General features: G+C 47.9%; 2 protein-coding genes across 2 annotated transcripts in view; both read right to left on the bottom strand.

Annotated features, from left to right (window-relative positions):
- LOC135545099 (platelet-derived growth factor D-like) overlaps window positions 1-24,890 on the bottom strand; it is a 111,998-nt gene that overhangs the window by 20,490 nt on the left and 66,618 nt on the right. The gene's annotated exons all lie outside the window — the stretch shown is intronic.
- Window positions 97-14,754, bottom strand: LOC135545384 (platelet-derived growth factor D-like). Its single transcript, XM_064972991.1, has 3 exons — window positions 14,607-14,754; window positions 7,571-7,785; window positions 97-929 (listed from the first exon to the last, which is right to left on the bottom strand). The coding sequence occupies exons 1-3, from the start codon at window positions 14,752-14,754 to the stop codon at window positions 795-797; spliced, it is 498 nt and encodes a 165-aa protein (XP_064829063.1). The 3' UTR covers window positions 97-794.

The following is a 24,890-nucleotide window of genomic DNA, read 5'->3' as shown; positions in this document are numbered from 1 at the left end:
GGTGACTAGGTTTGTATCAGGTTGGTATGTGGACGGATGGATGTTGGTGACTAGGTTTGTAACATGTTGGTATGTGGATGATGGATGTTGGGATGGATGTTGGTGACTAGGTTTGTATCAGGTTGGTATATGGACGGATGGATGTTGGTGACTAGGTTTGTAACATGTTGGCATGTGGACGGATGGATGTTGGTGACTAGGTTTGTAACATGTTGGTATGTGGATGATGGATGTTGGTGACTAGGTTTGTTGGTGACTAGGTTTGTATCAGGTTGGTATGTGGACGGATGGATGTTGGTGACTAGGTTTGTAACATGTTGGTATGTGGATGATGGATGTTGGTGACTAGGTTTGTTGGTGACTAGGTTTGTATCAGGTTGGTATGTGGACGGATGGATGTTGGTGACTAGGTTTGTAACATGTTGGTATGTGGATGATGGATGTTGGTGACTAGGTTTGTAACATGTTGGTATGTGGATGATGGATGTTGGTGACTAGGTTTGTTGGTGACTAGGTTTGTATCAGGTTGGTATATGGACGGATGGATGTTGGTGACTAGGTTTGTAACATGTTGGTATGTGGATGATGGATGTTGGTGGCTACTGAGGGTTTGTATCAGGTTGGTATGTGGATGGATGTTGGTGACTAGGTTTGTAACATGTTGGTATGTGGATGATGGATGGATGTTGGTGACTAGGTTTGCAACAGGTTGTTATGGGGAGCGCTACAAAGAGAGATATGGAGATATAAACAGCAGTTAATCCCAGAGCTGGGTCCCCCTGTCCCATTGTCTCTCAGCGGGGTGGTCTGGAGGGACAAACACAGTCACAGCGCTCGTGGTGCGTGAGATGGACCTCCTCTAGGACCCAGCGGACACGAGCTGTCCGACGCCGTGAAAAACCTCCCACCTCAGGAGCATACTTCAACACCTAGAGAGGAGAGGGGGAGGAATAGTGAGTGAGGAAGAGGGAAAGAGAGAGAAGGAGAGAGAGAGGTCGGGGAGAAGGCAAGAACAGGACAGGAGAAAGGGAGAGGACAGAGAAAATTACTTGGATGGAAAACAATGAGATGCTTGTTGGCTTGCTGCCATCTTGACCAATAGTTAACCCCTGTCCTCCCTCCTGTATCAAACCTCATAACAGCTATATTCACAGTCTGTTCTCTCACACACATACACAGGAGGAGGGCACTTAATCCTAGCGGTTAGAGGCGAGCCAGCAACCGACTATTTCCAATTCGACTCCGGGGACCTGACAGAAAAAATCTGGCAGTTAGTGAGCTGGCAAACGGAGGGTTGCTGTTCTCAAATCTATTGCTGGTCGTGTGCCCTTGAGCAAGGCACTAAACATAACACCTGCTCCACAGGCCCAGTGTGGCAGCCCCCTGTCCCAACCTCTATATGCATGTGCATTCAAAGGGGTTGCCTGTTCACCCCGCTATCATCCAGAAGGCGAGGTCAGTACAGGTGCTTCAAAGCTGGGACCGAGAGACTGAAAAACAGCTTCTATCTCAAGGCCATCAGACTAAACAGCCATCGCAAACCTAGAGAGGCTGCTGCCAACATACAGACTCAAATCTCTAGTCACTTCAATAAATGGACTTAATAGAGGTATCAATAGTCACCTTAAATAACACCACTTTAATAATGTTTACATATATTACATTAGACATCTCATATGTATATAGTGTATTCTATACCATCTACTGCATCTTGCCCATTGCTCATCCATATATTTATATTAACATATTCTTATTCATTCCTTACATTTATGTGTATAAGGTAGTTGTGAAATTGTTAGACATTACTGCACGGTCGGAACTAGAAGCACAAACATTTCGCTACAGTCGCATTAACATCTGCTAACCATGTGTAGGTGACCATTAACATCTGCTAACCATGTGTAGGTGACCATTAACATCTGCTAACCATGTGTAGGTGACCATTAACATCTGCTAACCATGTGTAGGTGACCAGTAACATCTGCTAACCATGTGTAGGTGCTAACCATGTGTAGGTGACCAATAACATCTGCTAACCATGTGTAGGTGACCAATAACCATTAGGTGACATCTGCTAACCATGTGTAGGTGACCAGTAACATTTGATTTGAGGTAAGGAGACCTTGTGTACAGTGATCTTATTCTGGCACCGTGTTAAAGGAAGTTACAGACACCAACACACAGTCATACAGACACACCACGGCACACAGTCATACAGACACACAGTCATACAGACACACCACGGCACACAGACACACACACCCCGGCACAGACACACACCACGGCACACACACACACACACCGGCACACACACACACCGGCACACAGACACACACACACCGGCACACAGACAAACACACCGGCACACAGACACACACCGGCACACAGACACACACCGGCACACAGACACACACACACCGGCACACAGACACACACACCGGCACACAGACACACTCTGGCACACAGACACACACCGGCACACAGACAAACCACAGCACACAGACACACACCGGCACACAGACGCACACAGACACACCGGCACACAGACGCACCGGCACACAGACGCACAGGCACACAGACGCACACAGACACACACCGGCACACCCCAAACTGGATTCCTGCAGCATAACCAGAGAAGCAGCATAAAGAGCCAGATGCTTCCAGACAACGTGTCCATGACAGAATGGAGAGAGAAGACAGAAGAGGTGTAAAGGAGGGAGAGAAAGACTGGTGCTGCAGTGCTGTCTGATTGTTGATGCAGTGCTAGGCCCACAGTCGCTCTCCCTCTCTCTGGGATGATACTGTAGCCGGGAGGCTGAGGGATTTTCCCTCTGGTTTATAATAAGAAACATGAAGTGTTCAGTGTCAGTGGGCCTGATAAATGTGTGTACAGTGTGTACGAGTGTGTCTGTACAGTGTGTAGTGTCTGTACAGTGTGTAGTGTCTGTACAGTGTGTAGAGTGTCTGTACAGTGTGTACAGTGTGTCTGTACAGTGTGTAGTGTCTGTACAGTGTGTAGTGTCTGTACAGTGTGTACAGTGTGTACAGTGTCTGTACAGTGTGTACAGTGTCTGTACAGTGTGTAGTGTCTGTACAGTGTGTACAGTGTCTGTACAGTGTGTACAGTGTCTGTACAGTGTGTAGTGTCTGTACAGTGTGTACAGTGTCTGTACAGTGTGTAGTGTCTGTACAGTGTGTAGTGTCTGTACAGTGTGTAGTGTCTGTACAGTGTGTACAGTGTGTCTGTACAGTGTGTGTGTACAGTGTGTACGAGTGTGTCTGTGCAGTGTGTCTGTACAGTGTGTAGAGTGTATGTACAGTGTGTACAGTGTGTCTGTACAGTGTGTAGTGTCTGTACAGTGTGTACAGTGTGTAGTGTCTGTACAGTGTGTACAGTGTATCTGTACAGTGTGTAGTGTCTGTACAGTGTGTACAGTGTGTCTGTACAGTGTGTCTGTACAGTGTGTACGAGTGTGTCTGTGCAGTGTGTCTGTACAGTGTGCAGAGTGTCTGTACAGTGTGTACAGTGTGTCTGTACAGTGTGTACGAGTGTGTCTGTACAGTGTGTAGTGTCTGTACAGTGTGTACAGTGTGTACAGTGTCTGTACAGTGTGTACAGTGTCTGTACAGTGTGTACAGTGTCTGTACAGTGTGTAGTGTCTGTACAGTGTGTACAGTGTCTGTACAGTGTGTACAGTGTCTGTACAGTGTGTACAGTGTCTGTACAGTGTGTACAGTGTCTGTACAGTGTGTAGTGTCTGTACAGTGTGTAGTGTCTGTACAGTGTGTAGTGTCTGTACAGTGTGTACAGTGTGTCTGTACAGTGTGTGTGTACAGTGTGTACGAGTGTGTCTGTGCAGTGTGTCTGTACAGTGTGTAGAGTGTATGTACAGTGTGTACAGTGTGTCTGTACAGTGTGTAGTGTCTGTACAGTGTGTACAGTGTGTAGTGTCTGTACAGTGTGTACAGTGTATCTGTACAGTGTGTAGTGTCTGTACAGTGTGTACAGTGTGTCTGTACAGTGTGTCTGTACAGTGTGTACGAGTGTGTCTGTGCAGTGTGTCTGTACAGTGTGTAGAGTGTATGTACAGTGTGTACAGTGTGTCTGTACAGTGTGTACAGTGTCTGTACAGTGTGTACAGTGTGTCTGTACAGTGTGTCTGTACAGTGTGTACAGTGTGTCTGTACAGTGTGTACAGTGTGTCTGTACAGTGTGTACAGTGCGTACGTAGTGTGTACAGTGTCTGTACAGTGTGTCTGTACAGTGAGTGTGTCTGTAGTGTCTACAGTGTGTAGAGTGTGTCTGTACAGTGTGTACAGTGAGTCTGTACAGTGTGTAGAGTGTGGCACAGCTGCAGGCACCGCTGCAGGTACAGGTGCAGGCACAGCTGCAGGTACAGGTGCAGGCACAGCTGCAGGTACAGGTGCAGGTACAGGCACATCTGCAGGCACAGGTACAGGTACAGGTGCAGGTGCAGGTGCAGGTACAGGCACAGCTGCAGGCACAGGTACAGCTGCGGGTAAAGGTGCAGGTACAGGTGCAGGTACAGCTGCAGGTACAGGTGCAGGTGCAGGTACAGGTGCAGGTACAGGTACAGCTGCAGGTACAGGTGCAGGTACAGGCACAGCTGCAGGTACAGGTACAGGCACAGCTGCAGGTACAGGTGCAGGTACAGGTACAGCTGCAGGTACAGGTGCAGGTACAGGTACAGCTGCAGGTACAGCTGCAGGTACAGCTGCAGGTACAGGCGCAGGTACAGGTGCAGGTACAGGTGCAGGTACAGGTGCAGGTACAGCTGCAGGTACAGGCGCAGGTACAGGTGCAGGTACAGGTGCAGGTACAGCTGCAGGTACAGGCACAGCTGCAGGTACAGGTACAGCTGCAGGTACAGCTGCAGTTACAGGTACAGCTGCAGGTACAGGTACAGCTGCAGTTACAGGCACAGTTGCAGGTACAGGTACAGCTGCAGGTACAAGGTACAAGTACAGGCACAGCTGCAGGCAGGTACAGGTACAGCTGCAGGTACAGGTACAGGCACAGCTGCAGGTACAGGTACAGCTGCAGGTACAAGTACAGGCACAGCTGCAGGTGCAGGCACAGCTGCAGGTACAGGCACAGCTGCAGGTACATGTGCAGGCACAGCTGCAGGTACAGGTACAGCTGCAGGTACAGGCACAGCTGCAGGTACAGGCACAGCTGCAGGTACAGGTACAGCTGCAGGTACAGGTACAGCTGCAGGTACAGGCACAGCTGCAGGTACAGGCACAGCTGCAGGTACAGGTACAGGTACAGCTGCAGGTACAGGTACAGCTGCAGGTACAGCTGCAGGTACAGGCACAGCTGCAGGTACAGGTACAGTTGCAGGTACAAGTACAGGTACAGATGCAGGTGCAGCTGCAGGTACAGGTGCAGGAACGGCTGCAGGTACCTACACAGCTGCAGGTGCAGGTACAGCTACAGGTACAGCTGCAGGTACAGCTGCAGGTACAGGCAGTGTGAACAGGTACAGCTGCAGGTACAGGTGCAGGTACAGGTGCAGGCACAGCTGCAGGTACAGGTGCAGGCACAGCTGCAGTTACAGGTACAGCTGCAGGTACAGGTGCAGGCACAGCTGCAGGTACAGGTACAGCTGCAGTTACAGGCACAGCTGCAGGTACAGGTGCAGGCACAGCTGCAGGTACAAGTGCAGTCACAGCTGCAGGTACAGGTACAGCTGCAGGTACAGGTGCAGGCACAGCTGCAGGTACAAGTGCAGGCACAGCTGCAGTTACAGGCACAGCTGCAGTTACAGGCACAGCTGCAGTTACAGGTACAGGTGCAGGTACAGGTACAGCTGCAGGTACAGGTACAGCTGCAGGCACAGCTGCAGGTACAGGGTGCAGGCACAGCTGCAGGTACAGCTGCATGTACAGGTACAGGTGCAGGTACAAGTACAGGTACAGGTGCAGGCACAGCTGCAGGTACAGGTGCAGGCACAGCTGCAGGTACAGGTGCAGGCACAGCTGCAGGTACAGGTGCAGGCACAGCTGCAGGTACAAGTACAGGTACAGGTGCAGGCACAGTTGCAGGTACAAGTACAGGTACAGGTGCAGGCACAGCTGCAGGTACAGGTACAGGTGCAGGCACAGCTGCAGGTACAGGTACAGGTGCAGCTACAGGTACAGGTACAGCTACAGGTACAGGTGCGCACAGCTGCGCACAGGTACGGGTCCACAGCTGCAGGTACAGGTACAGGTACAGCTACAGGTACAGGTACAGGTGCAGGTACAGGTACAGCTGCAGGGGTACAACTGCAGGTACAGCTACAGGTACAGCTACAGGTACAGCTACAGGTACAGGTGCAGGCACAGCTGCAGGTACAGGTACAGCTACAGGTACAGCTACAGGTACAGGTGCAGGTACAGGTACAGGCTACGGGTCCAACTGCAGGTACAGGTACAGGTACAGGTACAGCTACAGGTACAGGTGCAGGTACAGGCACACGGCTACGGGTACAACTGCAGGTACAGCTACAGGTACAGCTACAGCTACAGCTGCAGGGTACAGGTGCAGGCACAGCTGCAGGTACAGGTACAGGTACAGCTACAGGTACAGCTACAGGTGCAGGTGCAGGTACAGCTACGGGTCCAACTGCAGGTACAGGTACAGCTGCAGGTACAGCTACAGGTACAGCTACAGGTGCAGGTACAGGTACAGGTACAGGCTACGGGTACAACTGCAGGTACAGCTACAGGTACAGCTACAGGTGCAGGTACAGGTACAGCCGTACCACAGCCATTCCTAATGCTACATAACATGGTGCGTGTACCTCGTGTACAGTTTGTCACTGGTCTTGGCCGGGCTGCAGGTACAGGTACAGCTACAGGTACAGCGGTACCACAGCCATTCCTAATACTACATAACATGGTGCGTGTACCTTGTGTAGTTTGTCACTGGTCTTGGCCAGGGGTACAGGTACAGCTACAGGTACAGCTACAGGTGCAGGTACAGGTACAGCGGTACCACAGCCATTCCTAATACTACATAACATGGTGTGTGTACATGGTGCGTGTACCTCGTGTAGTTTGTCACTGGTCTTGGCCGGGCTGCAGGTACAGGTACGGCTACAGGTACAGCTACAGGTACAGGTACAGCTACAGGCAGGCTACAGGTACAGGTACAGGTACCACAGCCATTCCTAATGCTACATAACATGGTGTGTGTACCCGTGTAGTTTGTCACTGGTCTTGGCCGGGCTGCAGGTACAGGTACAGCTACAGGTACAGCTACAGGTACAGGTACAGCGGTACCACAGCCATTCCTAATACTACATAACATGGTGCGTGTACCTCGTGTAGTTTGTCACTGGTCTTGGCCGGGCTGCAGGTACAGGTACAGCTACAGGTACAGTACAGGTACAGGTACAGCGGTACCACAGCCATTCCTAATACTACATAACATGGTGCGTGTACCTCGTGTAGTTTGTCACTGGTCTTGGCCGGGCTGCAGGTACAGGTACGGCTACAGGTACAGCTACAGGTACAGGGGTACCACAGCCATTCCTAATGCTACATAACATGGTGCGTGTACCTCGTGTAGTTTGTCACTGGTCTTGGCCGGGCTGCAGGTACAGCCGTTCCAGTTGTCCGTCCCACAGGCACAGTTCCCCCCACAGCGCTGCACCAGTAGGCATCGTGGGAAGAACACGGCGTTGGTGGCCCTCAGCTCCTCCCTCAGGTTGACAGAGTAGTTCCGAGGTGTACAGCTGTAGTGCTTCACATCATCATACAGACGGTCCAGGTCAACTATGAAGAGGAGGGGGTGGGGGGAAGAGAGAGAGAGGAACGGAGAGAGACGGAGGGAGAGAAGGAGGGCGAGAGAGGGGGGAGGGGGAGAGGGAGAGAGGGACAGAGGGAGAGAGAGAGGAATGGAGGAGAGAGAGAGGGACGGAGGGAGAGAGAGAGGGGGTGGGAGGGAGGGAGAGAGGAGGGGGGGAGAGAGAGGGGGAGAGAGGGAAGGAAGGGCGAGAGAGAGGGGGGGAGAGAGAGGTGGAGAGAGGGGGGAAGGGAGGGAGGGGGAGGGAGAGGGAAGGAAGGGAGAGAGAGAGGGTGGAGAGAGGGGGGAGAGAAGGGAGGGAGGGGGAGGGAGAGAAGGGGGGAAGAACATCATTGATTGCTGATTGCAATTTGTATTCACAGTTAATACCTTTGAATTAACAGTCTTGACAACAATGTTTTATTTCAACTAAGTGAATGTAAATGAATTTAACTGAAAGTGAAGGGGAGAATAGAGGGGGGAGGATGGAAGGTGGGAGGGAATCTTAATGACATGGATAATCAAGACACTAATTGTTCAATATAAATTAATCTTGATTATAGTTTCATTTAAGTGGTTCAATTGATTAGCAGGTTTGGTGCTTTAACTGTATATAAAGTATATATTTTCTAGCACTGAGGCATTTTCAGCTGACAGACCAGACCAAGAATACATCAAAATAACAAGGAATATGGGAAGAACAGAGAAGAGATAGAGGGGTGTTTGTGTGTGTGTGTGTGTGTGTCATTAATCAGTTCATTATGGAGCTCCATGGTGGTTTGAGGGATAATTCCGAAGGTAACCTATGAGATCACTTTGGGTTTTCACAGTAGGATTTCATCGTTTGACTTCAGTATTGAATATTTGTCCAGGGGGATCAATGTCAAAATTTTGACGGTTAAGTTTAGGAATGAATTCAGAACGGTTCAGGTTTGTGATAGGATTAAAACAATCAAACAAACAAACGAGTGTCTAGCATTGGGTTTGAACACAGGACCCTCAGAGCAGGACCTTGCGGCTTCCAACAGCTTTCCCCGTCCACAACACCCTAGCAAGCCACAAGCCTACTTGATGGTAATAGCGCCCACCGCTGCCCCTAGTGGAGAGTTTTGAAGACATCTCCTGACGTCCTGCGTACCTGGACGGACGTGGCTATTGAGATGTCAGCTCTATGCTCCACAGATTGATGTTCTTAACGAGCTGACAGACCCTATACTGTCCTAATGCTGCAGGGGACGTGTGTGTGTGTGTGTGTGTGTGTGTGTGTGTGTGTGTGTGTGTGTGTGTGTGTGTGTGCGTGCGTGTGTGTGCGCGTGTGCGTGTGTGTGTGGGGGTGTCAGTGTTCTAGGAGAAGCAGTGTAATCTATGAAAGGCAGTGGTGTGGAACTCTGCTGTGATACTGGCTCTGAGAGAGCGCTCCAAACAGAATTTGTATGCCACTCCAACACTCCAGAGAAAATGAATAGTGTGTGTGTGTATAGATGCGTGTTTGTGAACACGTGTGTGTGCAGGTGGAAATTGTGTCTGTATGTATGTGTCTGTGTGTGTGTGTGTCTATGTGTGTGTCTGAATGTGTGAGTGTGTCAATGTGTGAGTCTGAATGTGTGAGTGTGTCAATGTGTGAGTCTGAATGTGTTAGTGTGTGTGTGTGTGTGTGTGTGTGTGTGTGTGTGTGTGTGTGCGTGTGTTTGTGTAGTGTCTGTCTGAGAGTCTGTCTGCAAGTGTGTGTGTCTGAATGTATGTGGCTGTGCCTGTCTGTCTTTCTGTCTGTGTGTGTGTCTATGTGTGTCTGAGTGTGTGTGTAGTGTCTGTGTGAGAGTCTGTCTGTGTGTGTGTGTGTCTGAAATGTATGTGGCTGTGTCTGTCTGTCTGTCTTTCTGTTTGTCTTTATGTGTGTGTGTCTATGTGTGTCTGAGTGTGTGTGTCTGAATGTGAATGTGTGTGTGTGTGTCTGAATGTGTGTGTGTGTGTCTGTGTCTGTCTGTGTGAGTGTGTGTGTCTGTATGCGACTGTTTGTCTTTATGTGTGAGTGTGTGTCTATATGTGTGTCTGTGAGTTTGTCTGTGTGTGTGTGTGTGTGTCTGAATGTGTGTGTCTGAATGTGTTGGTGTGTGTGTGTGTGTGTGTCTGAATGTGTAAGTGTGTGTGTGTGTGTGTCTGAATGTGTAAGTGTGTGTGTGTGTGTGTGTGTGTGTGTGTCTGAATGTGTGTGTGTGTGTGTGTGTGTGTGTGTGTGTGTGTGTGTGTGTGTGTGTGTGACTGAATGTGCAAGTGTCTGTGTGTATTGTGTGTCTGAATGTATGTGTGTATTGTGTGTGCGAGTGTGTGTGTGTCTTTGAATGTCTCTGTGTGTGTGTGTCTGTGTATGTGTGTGTCTGTATGCGTATCTGTCTGTGTTTCTGTGTGTGTGTGTGTGTCTGTGTCTTTATGTGTGTGAGTGTGAGTGTCTGAATGTGTGTGTGTGTGTGTGTCTGTGTCTTTATGTGTGTGAGTGTGAGTGCATGAATATGTGTGTGTGAGTTTGTCTGTGTATGTATGTATGTATTTACAGTTGAAGTCGGAAGTTTACATACACTTAGGTTGGAGTCGTTAAAACTCGATGTTCAACCACTTTACAAATTTCTTGGAAACAACCTATAATTTTGGCGGTTAGGACACCTACTTCGTGCATAACACAAGTAATTCACATTATCACAATTCCAGTGGGTCAGAAGTTTACATACACCAAGTTGACTGTGCCTTTATACAGCTTGGAAAATTCCAGAAAATTATGTCATGGCTTTAGAAGCTTCTGATAGGCTAATTGACATCATTTGAGTCAATTGGAGGTGTACCTGTGGATGTATTTCAAGGCCTACCTTCAAACTCGGTAACTCTTTTCTTGACATCATGGGGAAATCAGCCAAGACCTCAGAAGAATAATTGTAGACCACCACAAGTCTGGTTCATCCTTGGGAGCAATACAATAGTACGTAAGTATAAACACCATGGGACCAAGCAGCCGTCATACCGCTCAGGAAGGAGACGCGTTCTGTCTCCTAGAGATTAATGTACTTTGGTGATAAAAGTGCAAATCAATCCCAGAACTACAGCAAAGGACCTGGTGCAGATGCTGGAGGAAACAGGTACAAAAGTATCTCGCACTTTTTAGAGAAATGTCCTCTGGAAACAAGAATAGAACTGTTTGGCCATAATGACCATCGTTATGTTTGGAGGAAAAAAGAGGAGGCTTGCAAGCCAAAGTACACCATCCCAACTGTAAAGCACAGTGGTGGCAGTATCATATTGTGTGGGGGTGCTTTGGTGCAGGAGGGACTGGTGCACTTCACAAAATAGATGGCATTATGAGGAAGAGAAATTATGTGGATATATTGAACGAACATCTCAAGACATCAGTCAGGAAGTTAAAGCTTGGTCACAAATGGGTCTTCCAAATGGACAATGACCCAAAGTTGTGGCAAAATTAAGGACAACAAAGTCAAGGTATTGGAGTTGCCATCACAAAGCCCTGATCTCAATCCTATAGAACATTTGTGGGCAGAACTGAAAACGCGTGCGAGAGCAAGGAGGCCTACAAACCTGACTCAGAAACACCAGCTCTGTCAGGAGGCCTACAAACCTGACTCAGAAACACCAGCTCTGTCAGGAGGCCTACAAACCTGACTCAGAAACACCAGCTCTGTCAGGAGGCCTACAAACCTGACTCAGAAACACCAGCTCTGTCAGGAGGCCTACAAACCTGACTCAGAAACACCAGCTCTGTCAGGAGGCCAACAAACCTGACTCAGAAACACCAGCTCTGTCAGGAGGAATGGGGCCTACAAACCTGACTCAGAAACACCAGCTCTGTCAGGAGGAATGGGGCATACAAACCTGACTCAGAAACACCAGCTCTGTCAGGAGGAATGGGGCCTACAAACCTGACTCAGAAACACCAGCTCTGTCAGGAGGAATGGGGCCTACAAACCTGACTCAGAAACACCAGCTCTGTCAGGAGGAATGGGCCAGAAATACCCTATTTATTGTGGGAAGGTTGTGGAATACCGAAACGTTTGACCCAAGTTCAAAAATATTAAAGGCAATGCTACCAAAAAGTAATTTGAGTGTATGTAAACTTCTGGGAATATGATGAAATAAATAACATCTGAAATAAATCATTCTCTACTATTATTCTGACATTTCACATTCTTAAAATAAAGTTTTGATCCTAACTGAGATGGGGAATTTTTACTAGTATTTGGCGAAGGTGTATGTAAACTTCCAACTTCAACTGTATGTGTGTGTGTGTGTCTGAATGTGTGTGTGTGTGTGTGTGTGTGTGTGTCTGAATGTGAGTGTGTGTAAGCAGGGTTACTGGGTTCGGTACACCAGGGAGAGATTGAGCTTTGCGTTCCTTGATTACATGGCTTGAGGAGAGGAATAAAGATTGTTTGTCCCCCAACACCTTCTTATTGAAAACAAAGGTGAGAGACGGGAGTGTGTGTGTATTTCTGTGTGTGTGTGTGTGTGTGTGTGTTAATGAAAACAAAGCTAGGTGCTGACTCGGGAACATTTCAGCTCTGCTGCACAGGTTGAATTTCCAATTAGAGTCTGATGTGGTATGGTCTATCAAAGACCTGCAGAAACCCTGCTAGTGCTGCAACACACACACACAAGCTGTATGGAGACACATCAACCCAACACACACACACACACAACAAAAACCTACAACTACAAACCCTGGACACACACACAAGCTGTATGGAGACACATCAACCACACAACAAAACACACTACAAACACACAACAAAAACCTACAACTACAAACCCTGGACACACACACAAGCTGTATGGAGACACATCAACCCAACACACACACACACACAACACACACACACAACCCAACACACACACACAACACACACATCAACCCAACACACATCAACCCAACACACACGCACACCATCAACCCAACACACGCACACCATCAACCCAACACACACACACGCACACCATCAACCCAACACACGCACACCATCAACCCAACACACGCACACCATCAACCCAACACACATCGACCCAACACACGCACACCATCGACAACCCTACACACGTGCGCGTCAACCCGACCCTACACACGCGCGCCCGACCCTACACACACGCGCGCGCAACGACCCACACACCCTACACACGCGCCGACCCCTACACACGCGCGCGCCGACCCTACACACGCGCGCAACCCTACACACGCGCGCCAACCCCTACACACGCGCGCGCCGTCAACCCTACACACGCGCGCGCCACACGCGTCAACCTACACACGCGCGCATCACACCCAACACACACGCAACACCATCAACCCAACACACGCACACCATCAACCCACACACACACACACGCACACCATCAACCCAACACACACACACGCACACCATCAACCCAACACACGCAACCCACCATCAACCCAACACACGCACACCATCAACACACGCACACCATCGACCCTACACACGCGCCAACCCAACACACGCGCCCCGACCCTACACACACACGCGCCGACCCTACACACGCGTCAACCCTACACACGCGCCGACCCTACACACGCGTCAACCCAACACACACGCGCCGACCCTACACACGTCAACCCAACACACCGTCAACCCAACACACACCATCAACCCAACACACATATGAGCTGCTGACAGTAGTAGGAGTCTGATCCCAACTATTTACTCAGGAACAGGAGATCCCTCAGGTGGAGAGAGAGAAAGACGGAAAGAGCGAGCGAGGCAGGGAAAAGAGAGAGAGTGTGTGTGTGGAAAAAAAGAGAGGGAAGACGCAGAGGAGATGAAAGGAGGATGAAATAAAGGAGGGAAGAAAGAAGGGGGAAGAAGAGGGAGTAAATAATAAGGGATGAGGAAATCAAGTACAAGACGAGAGGAGAGGAGATGAGAGGAGACGAGAGGAGAGGAGAGGATAGGAGAGGAGAGGAGAGGAGACAGAGACGAGACGAGACGAGACGAGAGGAGAGGAGAGGAGATGAGAGGAGATGAAAGGAGAGGAGACTCAGACGAGACGAGACGAGAGGATAGGAGAGGGACAGTGTTGTGATGTGTCTGGTCCAGTCTAGTGAACACAGTCTCAGTGTTGTGATGTGTCTGGTCCAGTCTGGTTAACACAGTCTCAGTGTTGTGATGTGTCTGGTCCAGTCTGGTGAACACAGTCTCAGTGTGTGATGTGTCTGGTCCAGTCTGGTGAACACAGTCTCAGTGTTGTGATGTGTCTGGTCCAGTCTGTTTGGACAAAAGTCATCAGTGTTGTGATGTGTCTGGGATATGTTTAACACATTATCAGTTTGTGATGTGTCTGGTCCAGTCTGGTGAACACAGTCTCAGTGTTGTGATGTGTCTGGTCCAGTCTGGTGAACACAGTCTCAGTGTTGTGATGTGTCTGGTCCAGTCTGTTTAACACAGTCTCAGTGTTGTGATGTGTCTGGTCCAGTCTGTTTAACACAGTCTCAGTGTTGTGATGTGTCTGGTCCAGTCTGTTTAACACAGTCTCAGTGTTGTGATGTGTCTGGTCCAGTCTAACACAGTCTCAGTGTTGTTGTCTGGTCCAGTCTGGAAAACACAGTCTCAGTGTTGTGATGTGTCTGGTCCAGTCTGAAACACAGTCTCACCCCCTGTGATCTGGTCCAGTCACTGAACACAGTCCCAGTCCTTGTGATGTGTCTGGTCCACCACACTTAACACATCTCAGTGTTGTGATGTGTCTGGTCCAGTCACACTCACACAGTCCCAGTCCTCTGTGACCTTCCCTCCACCACACTCACCCCCATCCCAGTCCTGTGATGTGTCTGGTCCAGTCACACTCACCCCCTCCCAGTGTTGTGATGTGTCCCCTCCAGTCTGTTCACCCCCAGTCCCATCCTCACACATCTTCCCCTCCACCACACTCACCCCCATCCCATCCTCACACATCTTCTGGTCCAGTCTGTTTCACACAGTCCCAGTGTTCACACCTTCCCTCCACCACACTCACCCCCATCCCATCCTTGTGACCTTCCCCTCCACTGGTGAACACAGTCCCAGTCCTGTGATGTGTCTGGTCCAGTCCTCCAACACAGTCTCAGTGTTGTCCCATCCTGGTCCACCTGTCCCCTCCACCACAGTCTCAGTGTTGTGATGTCACACCTGGTCCAGTCTGTTTAACCCCCTCCCATCCTTGTGACCTTCCCCTCCACCTGTTTAACCCAGTCCCAGTGTTCACACCTTCTGGTCCAGTCACACTCACCCCCATCCCATGTTGTGATCTTCCCCTCCAGTCTGTTTAACACAGTCCCAACCTTCACACCTTCCCCTCCACCACACTCCCCCACATCCCAGTGTCCTCACACATGTGTCCTCCATCAACACAGTCTCCCATGTTGTCACACCTTCTGGTCCCTCCACCACAGTCTCAGTGTTCCCATGTGTCTGGTCCACCTTCCCCTCCACCACACAGTCTCCCCAGTGTTGTGATGTGTCTGGTCCAGTCACTCACCCACCTCTCATCCTGTCACACCTTCCCCCTCCACCACACAAACACACCTCCCCCTCCACCACACAAACACACCTCCCCTCCACCACACAAACACACCTGTCCTGGTCCCACCACACACTCAGTGTTGTGATGTCCCCCTCTGTTTCCCCACACAACCTCACACACCTTGACTCCCAACCTCCACACCTTCCCCCACTCCCAGTCTCAGTGTTGTGACTCCCAACCTCCAGTCCCCTCCACCACACTCACACCTTCCCCTGACCACACTGGTCACAGTCCCTTTAACACAGTCTCACCCCACTCTCAAACCTCACACTCACCCCAGTCTCAAACCTCATGTGTCTGCCTCCAGTCACACTGAACCCCCTCCCATCCTCTGTGATGTGTCCCCTCCACCACCACTCACCCCACTCCCAACACAGTCTCACACCTTCCCCTCCACCCACAAACACACCTTCTCCTCCACCACACAAACACACCTTCCTGGTCCACCACACAAACTCAGTGTTGTGATCCACCACACTGGTCACACCTTCCCCTCCAACACAGTCTCACCCCACTGTGATCACACTGGTCCACCACACAACACACACCTTCTCCTCCACCACACAAACACACCTTCTCCTGGTCCACAAACACACCTTCCCCTCCACCACACACTCACCCCACTCCCAACCTCACACACGCTGGGTGTCAAGCCCCAGTCTCTCTATAAGAGCTGGGAGAATATTGAACTTCTCTCATTTCTCCCAGGGTCACCTTGAAAGTTTTCTACTGGCTGACTAACAAACTCACACACAGTCTTGGTGTGTCTGGGGAAGGAGGAAGGCTGAAGTATTTGCTATCAAGGTCTCCCTTCACTGAAGAACAGACCACAGTATGTTCTGTTTGAAATTACTTTTCTTTGTGTGTGTGTGTGTGTGTGTGTGTCTGTGCCTGTGTGAGTGTGTGTGATGTGTGTGGTCCAGTGCCTGTGTGTGCCTGTGTCAGTGTGTGTGATGTGTGTGTGTGTGTGTGTGTGTGTGTGTCAGTGTGTGTGTGTGTGTGGTCCAGTGTGTGTGTGTGTGTGTGTGTGTGTGTGTGTGTGTGTGTGTGTAACACAGTGTGTGTGTGTGTGTGTGTGTCCAGTCTGTGTGTGTGTGTGTGTACTCAGTGTTGTGTGTGTTGTGCTGGTCCAGTGTGTCCTTGCTGTCACTGTGTGTGTCCTGTCTCCAGCTGTGTTGAGGTGAGGAAAGAGACTGCTCCCTGTGTTGAAGCAAGCTGCTATGGTCTGGTCAACGCTCCCTGCTGTCAGAGTGAACACCAGTCACCACTGGGGCCAACAGCGACGGTGCATCATCCTTCCCCTCCACCACACTTTGAGTTCAGTGTGTCCCACACCAGTGTCCTCTGTGTTTGTGTGTGTCTGTGTGTCTGTGTGTGTCTGTGTGTGTCCCATCCTAAATGAGTGTCTGTCTCACCCCCCCCTCCCATCTGACCTGCCTTCCAACTGTGTGTGACCTTTAAATCAGCCTAATGCCTGTGCACTGTCTCTATCTCCATGCAGGACAAGGAGTTTGTCCCACTGCTGTTCCCTGTTGTGTCTGACCCTCAGGGGTCCCATCCTCACAAGGGCCTCCATGACACTCGCCTGTCCCAGTCCCTCACCTTCCCCCTGAGCATGTAACAGTGTGTGTGTGTGTGTGTTGTCACACTGCCATGTGGGTCACACTTCCCTTCCCCTGTCTGTTATCCTGGAGGAAGGAAGGAGAAGGAGAATCACATTGGTCCCTTGGAACAAACAAGCTGTCCAGGTCCTGTCTCCAGCTCCCAGGGTTGATTTCCCGGAGGACCTGCTCCACCTGTATTTGAAGGCTGGATGGAATGTCCAACGCTGCTGCTCCAGAGGAACACCAGTCACCACTGGGGCCAACAGCACGGAGCATCATCCTGGAGGAGGGAGAGGAGGCCAGAAGTTTGGAGCAGGTATTTAAGGTCCTCTTTAGTCTTTTTGAGAGTTCTAGTGTGTCTGTGTGTGTGTCTGTGTGTAAACGTGACATAAATGAGTGTCTGTTTGGATGGACAGCATCTGACCTGCCTTCTGAAAGGTGACCGTGACCTTTAAATCAGCCTAATGCCTGAAGGCACTAGAGCTCATCTCCACCACACAACTCCCAATCTCCATCCAGGACAAAGAGTTTATCCCACTGCTGTTCAGGAGGAAAAGAGGGTCTGACTCAGGGGTCATTGAGGCTCCAAGGGCCTTAATGAGACTCGCCAAGGTCAGTCCCTATTTGGAAGGAGAGACACATGAAGAGTGTGTATTTGTGTGTGTTGTCTCACTCACCATTTGGGTCACAGCTTCCCAAACAAGTCCTGGATGCTGTAGGAAGAGAATTATCCTGGAGGAAGGAAGGAGAAGGAGAATGAAGGAGTGGTATTTGGAACACTGAATGGTATTTGGAAGGAGAGAGAATGAAGAGTGGTATTTGGAATGAAGGATTGGTATTTGGAAGGAAGGAGAGAATGATGGACACAAAGTCCAACAAACACAGTGGTCCACCACACATTTGGAAGGAGAGAGAGAATGAAGGAGTGGTATTTGGAAGGCTGGGAGAATGAAGGAGTGGTATTTGGAAGGAAGGGAGAGCTTGAAGGAGTGGTATTTGGCTGACTAAGAAGACTGAAGTCTTGGTATTTGGGGAAGGAGAGAATGAAGGAGTGGTATTTGAAAGGAACAGAGAGAGATCATTAAGGAGTGGAATTTTTTTGTTGTGTGTGGAGAGTGTGTATTTGGCCTGAAGGAGTGACTGAGAGAGTGTTGGATGAGCCTGTGGAGTGGTATTTGGAAGGAAGGAGAGAGAGATCATTAAGGAGTGGAATTTGGAAGGAAAGAGAGATCATTAAGGAGTGGTATTTGGAAGGAGAGAGAGAGACTGAAGGAGTGGTATTTGAATGAAGGAATTTGAAAGGAGAGAGAGAGATCATTAAGGAGTGGTATTTGGAAGGAGGAGAGAGAGAGACTGAAGGAGTGGTATTTGGAAGGAGAGAGAATGAAGGAGTGGTATTTGAAAGGAAGGAGAGAGATCATTGGAGTGGTATTTGGAAGGAGAGAGAGAGAGAATGAAGGAGTGGTATTTGGAAGGAAGGAGAGAGAGATCATTAAGGAGTGGTATTTGAATGAAGGAGTGGTATTTGCCTGTGTGTGAGAGAATGTCTGTGTCTGAGTGGTATTTGAAGGAGAGAGAATGAAGGAGTGGTATTTGGAAGGGAGAGAATGAAGGAGTGGTATTTGGAAAGAATGTTATTATTTGAGAGTCTGTTGTGCTGGAAGGAGTGGTATTAAGGAGAATGGTATTTGGAAGCTGAAGGAGGTCCTTTGGAAGGAAGAGAATGAAGGAGTGGTATTTGGAAGGAAGGGCTGATGGAAGGAGTGGTAGAGGAAGGAGAGACCATGAGAGGAACATGAAGGAGTGGTATTTGGAAGAATGAAGGAGATTTGAAAGGAGAGGAGAGAAGTTTGGAAGGAAGGAGAGAGAATGAGGGAGTGGTATTTGGAAGGAGAGGAGAGAGAGATCATAAGGAGTGGTATTTGGAAGGAAAGTGACATAAAGGAGTGGTATTTGGAAGCATCTGAAGGTGACCATTAAGATCATGCATGAAGAGTGGTATTTGAAAGACAAGAGAGTTTAGACTGAGATCATTAAGGAGTGGTATTTGGAAGGAGAGAGAGAGAGACTGAAGGAGTGGTATTTAATGAAGGAGTGGTATTTGAAAGGAAGGAGAGAGATCATTAAGGAGTGGTATTTGGAAGGAAGGAGAGAGAATGAAGGAGTGGTATTGGAAGGAAGAGAGATCATTAAGGAGTGGTATTTGGAAGGAGAAGGAGAATGAAGGAGTGGTATTTGGAAGGAATGAGAGAGAGATCATGAAGGTGTGGAATTTGGAAGGAGGAGAATGGAGTGGTATTTGGAAGGAATGTGAGAGAGAATGAAGGAGTGGAATTTGGAAGGAAGGAGAGAATGAAGGGAGTGGTATTTTGGTATTAGGAAGGAAGAGAGAGAATGAAGGAGTGGTATTTGGAAGGAAGGAGAGAATGAAGGAGTGGTATTTGGAAGGAAGGAGAGAATGAAGGAGTGGAATTTGGAAGGAAGGAGAGAGAGAGAATGAAGGAGTGGTATTTGGAAGGAAGGAGAGAGAGAATTAAGGAGTGGTATTTGGAAGGAAGAGAGAGAGCATTAAGGAGTGGTATTTGGAAGGAAGGAGAGAGAGAATGAAGGAGTGGTAAGAGAGAGAATGAAGGAGATGGTATTTGGAAGGAGGAGGAGAGAGAATTAAGGAGTGGTATTTGGAAGGAAGAATGAAGGAGTGGTATTTGGAAGGAGAGAGAGAGAATGAAGGAGTGGTATTTGGAAGGAAGGAGAGAGAGTGGTAGAGAATTAAGGAGTGGTATTTGGAAGGAAGAGAGAGAGATCATTAAGGAGTGGTATTTGGAAGGAAGGAGAGAATCATTAAGGAGTGGTATTTGGAAGGAAGGAGAGAGATCATGAAGGAGTGGAATTTGGAAGGAAGGAGAGAGAGAATGAAGGAGTGGTATTTGGAAGGAAAGAGAGAATGAAGGAGTGGTATTTGGAAGGAAGGAGAGAGAATGAAGGAGTGGTATTTGAAAGGAAGAGAGAGATCATGAAGGAGAGTATTTGGAAGGAAGGAGAGAGAATGAGGGAGTGGTATTTGGAAAGGAGAGAATGAAGGAGTGGTATTTGGAAGGAATGGAGAGAGAATGAAGGAGTGGTATTTGGAAGGAAGGGAGAGAGAATGAAGGAGTGGTATTTGGAAGGAAGGAGACAGATAATGAAGGAGTGGTATTTGGAAGGAATGAGAGAGATCATTAAGGAGTGGTATTTGGAAGGAAGGAGAGAGAATGAGGGAGTGGTATTTGGAAGGAAGGAGTGAGAGAATGAAGGAGTGGTATTTGGAAGGAATGAGAGAGAGAATGAGGAGTGGTATTTGGAAGGAAGGAGGAGAATGAGGAGTGGTATTTGGAAGGAAGGAGACAGATAATTAAGGAGTAGTATTTGAGAGAGAATGAAGGAGTGGTATTTGGAAGGAAGGAGAGAGAATGAAGGAGTGGTATTTGGAAGGAAGGTGAGAGAGATAATGAAGGAGTGGAATTTGGAAGGAAGAGAGAGAGAATGAAGGAGTGGTATTTGGAAGGAAGGAGACAGATCATTAAGGAGTAGTATTTGGAAGGAAGGAGAGAGAGAATGAAGGAGTGGAATTTGGAAGGAAGGAGTGAGAGAATGAAGGAGTGGTATTTGGAAGGAATGTGAGAGAGATAATGAAGGAGTGGAATTTGGAAGGAAGGAGAGAGAGAATGAAGGAGTGGTATTTGGAAGGAAGGAGAGGGAGAATGAAGGAGTGGTATTTGGAAGGAAGGAGAGAGAGAATGAAGGAGTGGTATTTGGAAGGAATGTGAGAGAGATAATGAAGGAGTGGAATTTGGAAGGAAGGAGAGAGAGAATGAAGGAGTGGTATTTGGAAGGAAGGAGAGATAGAATGAGGGAGTGGTATTTGGAAGGAAGGAGAGAGAGATAATTAAGGAGTGGTATTTAGAAGGAATGAGCGAGAATGAGGGAGTGGTATTTGGAAGGAAGGAGAGAGAGTTAATTAAGGAGTGGTATTTAGAAGGAAGGAGCGAGAATGAGGGAGTGGTATTTGGAAGGAAGGAGAGAGAGAATGAGGGAGTGGTATTTGGAAAGAAGGAGAGAGAGAGAGAGAATGAGGGAGTGGTATTTGGAAGGAAGGAGAGAGAGAGAGAGAATGAGGGAGTGGTATTTGGAAGGAAGGAGAGAGAGAGAGAGAGAATGAGGGAGTGGTATTTGGAAGGAAGGAGAGAGAGAGAGAGAGAGAGAGAGAATGAGGGAGTGGTATTTGGAAGGAAGGAGAGAGAATGAGGGAGTGGTATTTGGAAGGAAGGAGAGAGAGAGAGAATGAAGGAGTGGTATTTGGAAGGAAGGAGAGAGAGAGAGAATGAAGGAGTGGTATTTGGAAAGAAGGAGAGAGAGAGAGAGAGAGAGAATGAGGGAGTGGTATTTGGAAGGAAGGAGAGAGAGAGAATGAAGGAGAGAGAGAGAGAGAGAGAGAGAATGAGGGAGTGGTATTTGGAAGGAAGGAGAGAGAGAGAGAGAATGAGGGAGTGGTATTTGGAAGGAAGGAGAGAGAGAGAGAATGAGGGAGTGGTATTTGGAAGGAAGGAGAGAGAATGAGGGAGTGGTATTTGGAAGGAAGGAGAGAGAGAGAATGAAGGAGTGGTATTTGGAAGGAAGGAGAGAGAGAGAGAATGAGGGAGTGGTATTTGGAAGGAAGGAGAGAGAGAGAATGAAGGAGTGGTATTTGGAAGGAAGGAGAGAGAGAGAATGAAGGAGTGGTATTTGGAAGGAAGGAGAGAGAGAGAGAGAGAATGAAGGAGGGGTATTTGGGTTATTCTGGTAACTCCTGTCAGAACATCAGGATAATCCCAGGTGGTGGGATCAGGAGCTGGTCAGAACACGTCTGTCTGTGGTCCACATCCATCTGTTTCACATTGTGTTACTAGGAGTTTGCAACAGAGCTGCTGAAAAGAGTTCACAGACAGCATTCCTCTTCTCTTCAGATAGATGAGGTGCTATAGGTAGAGGAGAGCCACTACCCACAACTGGTTGTGAAAGGTGACTTGTGAACACACCCCGTGCTGATGTGCAACTGCAGCTGGTTGATCTGTGTGATGGCTCTGTGTGATGGCTCTGTGTGATGGCTCTCCTAAAAACACATGCAGCAGTTCTAGGAGCGGTCATCACAGACACAGTTAACTGGTTTACCTTAAAAACTCTGTTAAATGAAGTTCAAAGTGACTCTATACATCTACATAGCATGCAGTCTGAACCCACTTCAAAGACGATGTGTACTGTGTGTGTGTGTGTGTGTGTGTGTGTGTGTGTGTGTGTCATACGTAAATCAGAGATGACTTCCAAGCTTAGTGACTAATCTTTTGTTTTATAGCTTCTGTGTTTCTCACATGCAACCCACAGATACACACTGTGCAGAAACCCCTCTGACCTCATACACAGCTGGGGTAGTGAGTGTGTGGACTTCCCTCTTTGTTATGAGTCTTATACATTAGTATTGTGTGTATTGTGTGTGTGTGTGTTTGGCCACTGCAGCAGCCCCAAATGTGCATCAGAGTGAGCATCTGACCTTATTAGGCAGTCGGATTCAGTAAACTGTCCCACAGTTCTGTGCTTCAGAGGAGAATGCAGGGACAGCTGGGTTAAGGCCACATGCACCTGGGACTTTTAATAGGAATAACAGTTTACAGTGCCATTAGAGAGTAAACCAACAGGGACATGAAGCCACGGCTTCCTAAATGGTAGCTGGAGAGTCATGGCAGACAAGACTAGGTCCTTCTGGGTAGAAAAGGTTTCAGGTGGTCAATGGGTAAGAAGGGTTTGGGAAGCGGTGCTTCGGGATGAAACAAACTATAAAATAACAGATATTGCCATAATAAGGTATATTGTATTGTCGTGTCTTTGGCTATACCGGATTAAGTGATATGACATGCTATTCTATAAAATCCTTTCTCCATATTTAATATTACCTGATTGAGCTAATCATATAAATGTAATTAACTAGAGAGTCAGGGCACCACAAAATAAAAAAATATATTTATAGAGCTGTTATCTTCCAAATAAACTCTTAAAGACCTAGTAATATTTGACATCAATAGCAGTCAATATTAATCGTCACCTTAATTCAGTCTCATCTGAAAGTTGTAAATTCTTGGTTTCTTCACGAACCCTGGCTAACAAGTTGAATCAGCAATCCAAAATTTGGTTTAATTATTTATTTACTAAATACCTAACTAATCACACAGAATTACACATACACATAATTAAATCATAACTTGATTACAAATTACGTCAAAGGAAAACGTCCTTAGCGGGCGGAAAAGATATGACAGCTGGTTACACAAAAGAAAAGGGGCTGGGTTTGAGTGAAGGAGCGGGAAGACTGAGGGAAGAATGAGGGACAAAGGGAGAAGCTGTGCTATCGTAAACACAGTATCTTATGCATTCTAAATTACCGCCCATTTGGAAAAGGAAAATGCAATAAATATTTATTCTGAGCAGCGCTTCGGTAGGTTGATGGAAGGCTGTGTTGCCAAACCGAGTCCTTTGAAGAATGTCTCTGGTGGTCAATTGAATACGTTGGAAGTAACGTCGTTGTGTGGTAGACGGGACACTCTGGCTGTTCTTTCCTAGCCCGCGCTTGCAGCTGCTGTTGCTAACTCAACGGCTAGGAGGTACCACTTCTGTAGTGAATAAGAGTTCAAAGTTCATACCATTCGCAACCAAAGCTCACTCTGAGGTTGACTTAGTTCTGTAGTTGACATGTTAGTCCTTTTAACGCAGAGGCTGCAGACCTCACGTACTTGGAACAGGAGGTTACATTTTCGTCAAGGCTTTATATAGTGGAGCGAGAAGGGTGTGTTTGAAAAGTTTTATAACCCATGTCTCTTCACAGGGGCGGCCACTGATTGAGCAGAGCCCTGAACCCAAATCTCTCATTTGGAAGCTAAAATTACATTTAATCTCTTCACCAGTAATTTTATATTCAAACATTTAAATTGAACAACAATTCCATGTGAATCCGATAACTCTGATGTGTAGACTTTCCACTGTAGAGTATATGAGTATATGTCTGTAATCATCCTCTCAGACATGTTATTTCTGGAGGAGATAAAGATGATTTTGGTGTTGTTTTGCCACAGGGAATATCTGTTGATGTATTTATGGGAAAACCTCAGTGGGTCTCAAAATAGCTGCAATGCCTGGAAACATCTGGATCATATTTCTGCCTGGATGGATCTTCTGTTCTGAGGAACTCCACTAAGCCTGAATCACTGGTTCTCAAACTTTTTATAGTCCCGTACCCCTTCAAACATTCAACCTCCAGCTGCGTACCCCCTCTAGCACCAGGGTCAGCGCACTCTCAAATATTGGTTTTTGCCATCATTGTAAGCCTGCCACACACATGCTCTACGATACATTTATTAAACATAAGAATGAGTTTGAGTTTTTGTCACAACCCAGCTCGTGGGAAGTGACGAAGAGATCTTATAGGACCAGGGCACAGATAATAATATAATAATAATCAATCATGTTGCTCTTTATTTAGCCATCTTACATATAAAACCTTATTTGTTCATTGAAAACTGTGAATAACTTACCGCAGGTTAATGAGAAGGGTGTGCTTGAGAGGATGCACATAACTCTGTTGGGTTGTATTGGAGAGAGTCTCCATTTTAAATCATTTCCCACACACAGTCTGTGCCTGTATTTAGTTTTCATGCTAGTGAGGGCCGAGAATCCACTCTCACATAGATACGCGGTTGCAAAGGCCATCAGTGTCTTAACAGCGCGATTTGTCAAGGCACAGTCTACTTTTTTTTGTTTTTTTTGTTGTTGAATTTTACCCCCTTTTCTCCCCAATTTCGTGGTATCCAATTGTTAGTAGTTACTATCTGGTCTCATCGCTACAACTCCCGTACTGGCTCGAG

This window comes from Oncorhynchus masou, chromosome 9 (genome assembly GCF_036934945.1).
Source record: "Oncorhynchus masou masou isolate Uvic2021 chromosome 9, UVic_Omas_1.1, whole genome shotgun sequence".
In the NCBI taxonomy this organism is placed as follows: domain Eukaryota; kingdom Metazoa; phylum Chordata; class Actinopteri; order Salmoniformes; family Salmonidae; genus Oncorhynchus; species Oncorhynchus masou.
This window is presented reverse-complemented; position numbering and strand designations above follow the sequence as displayed.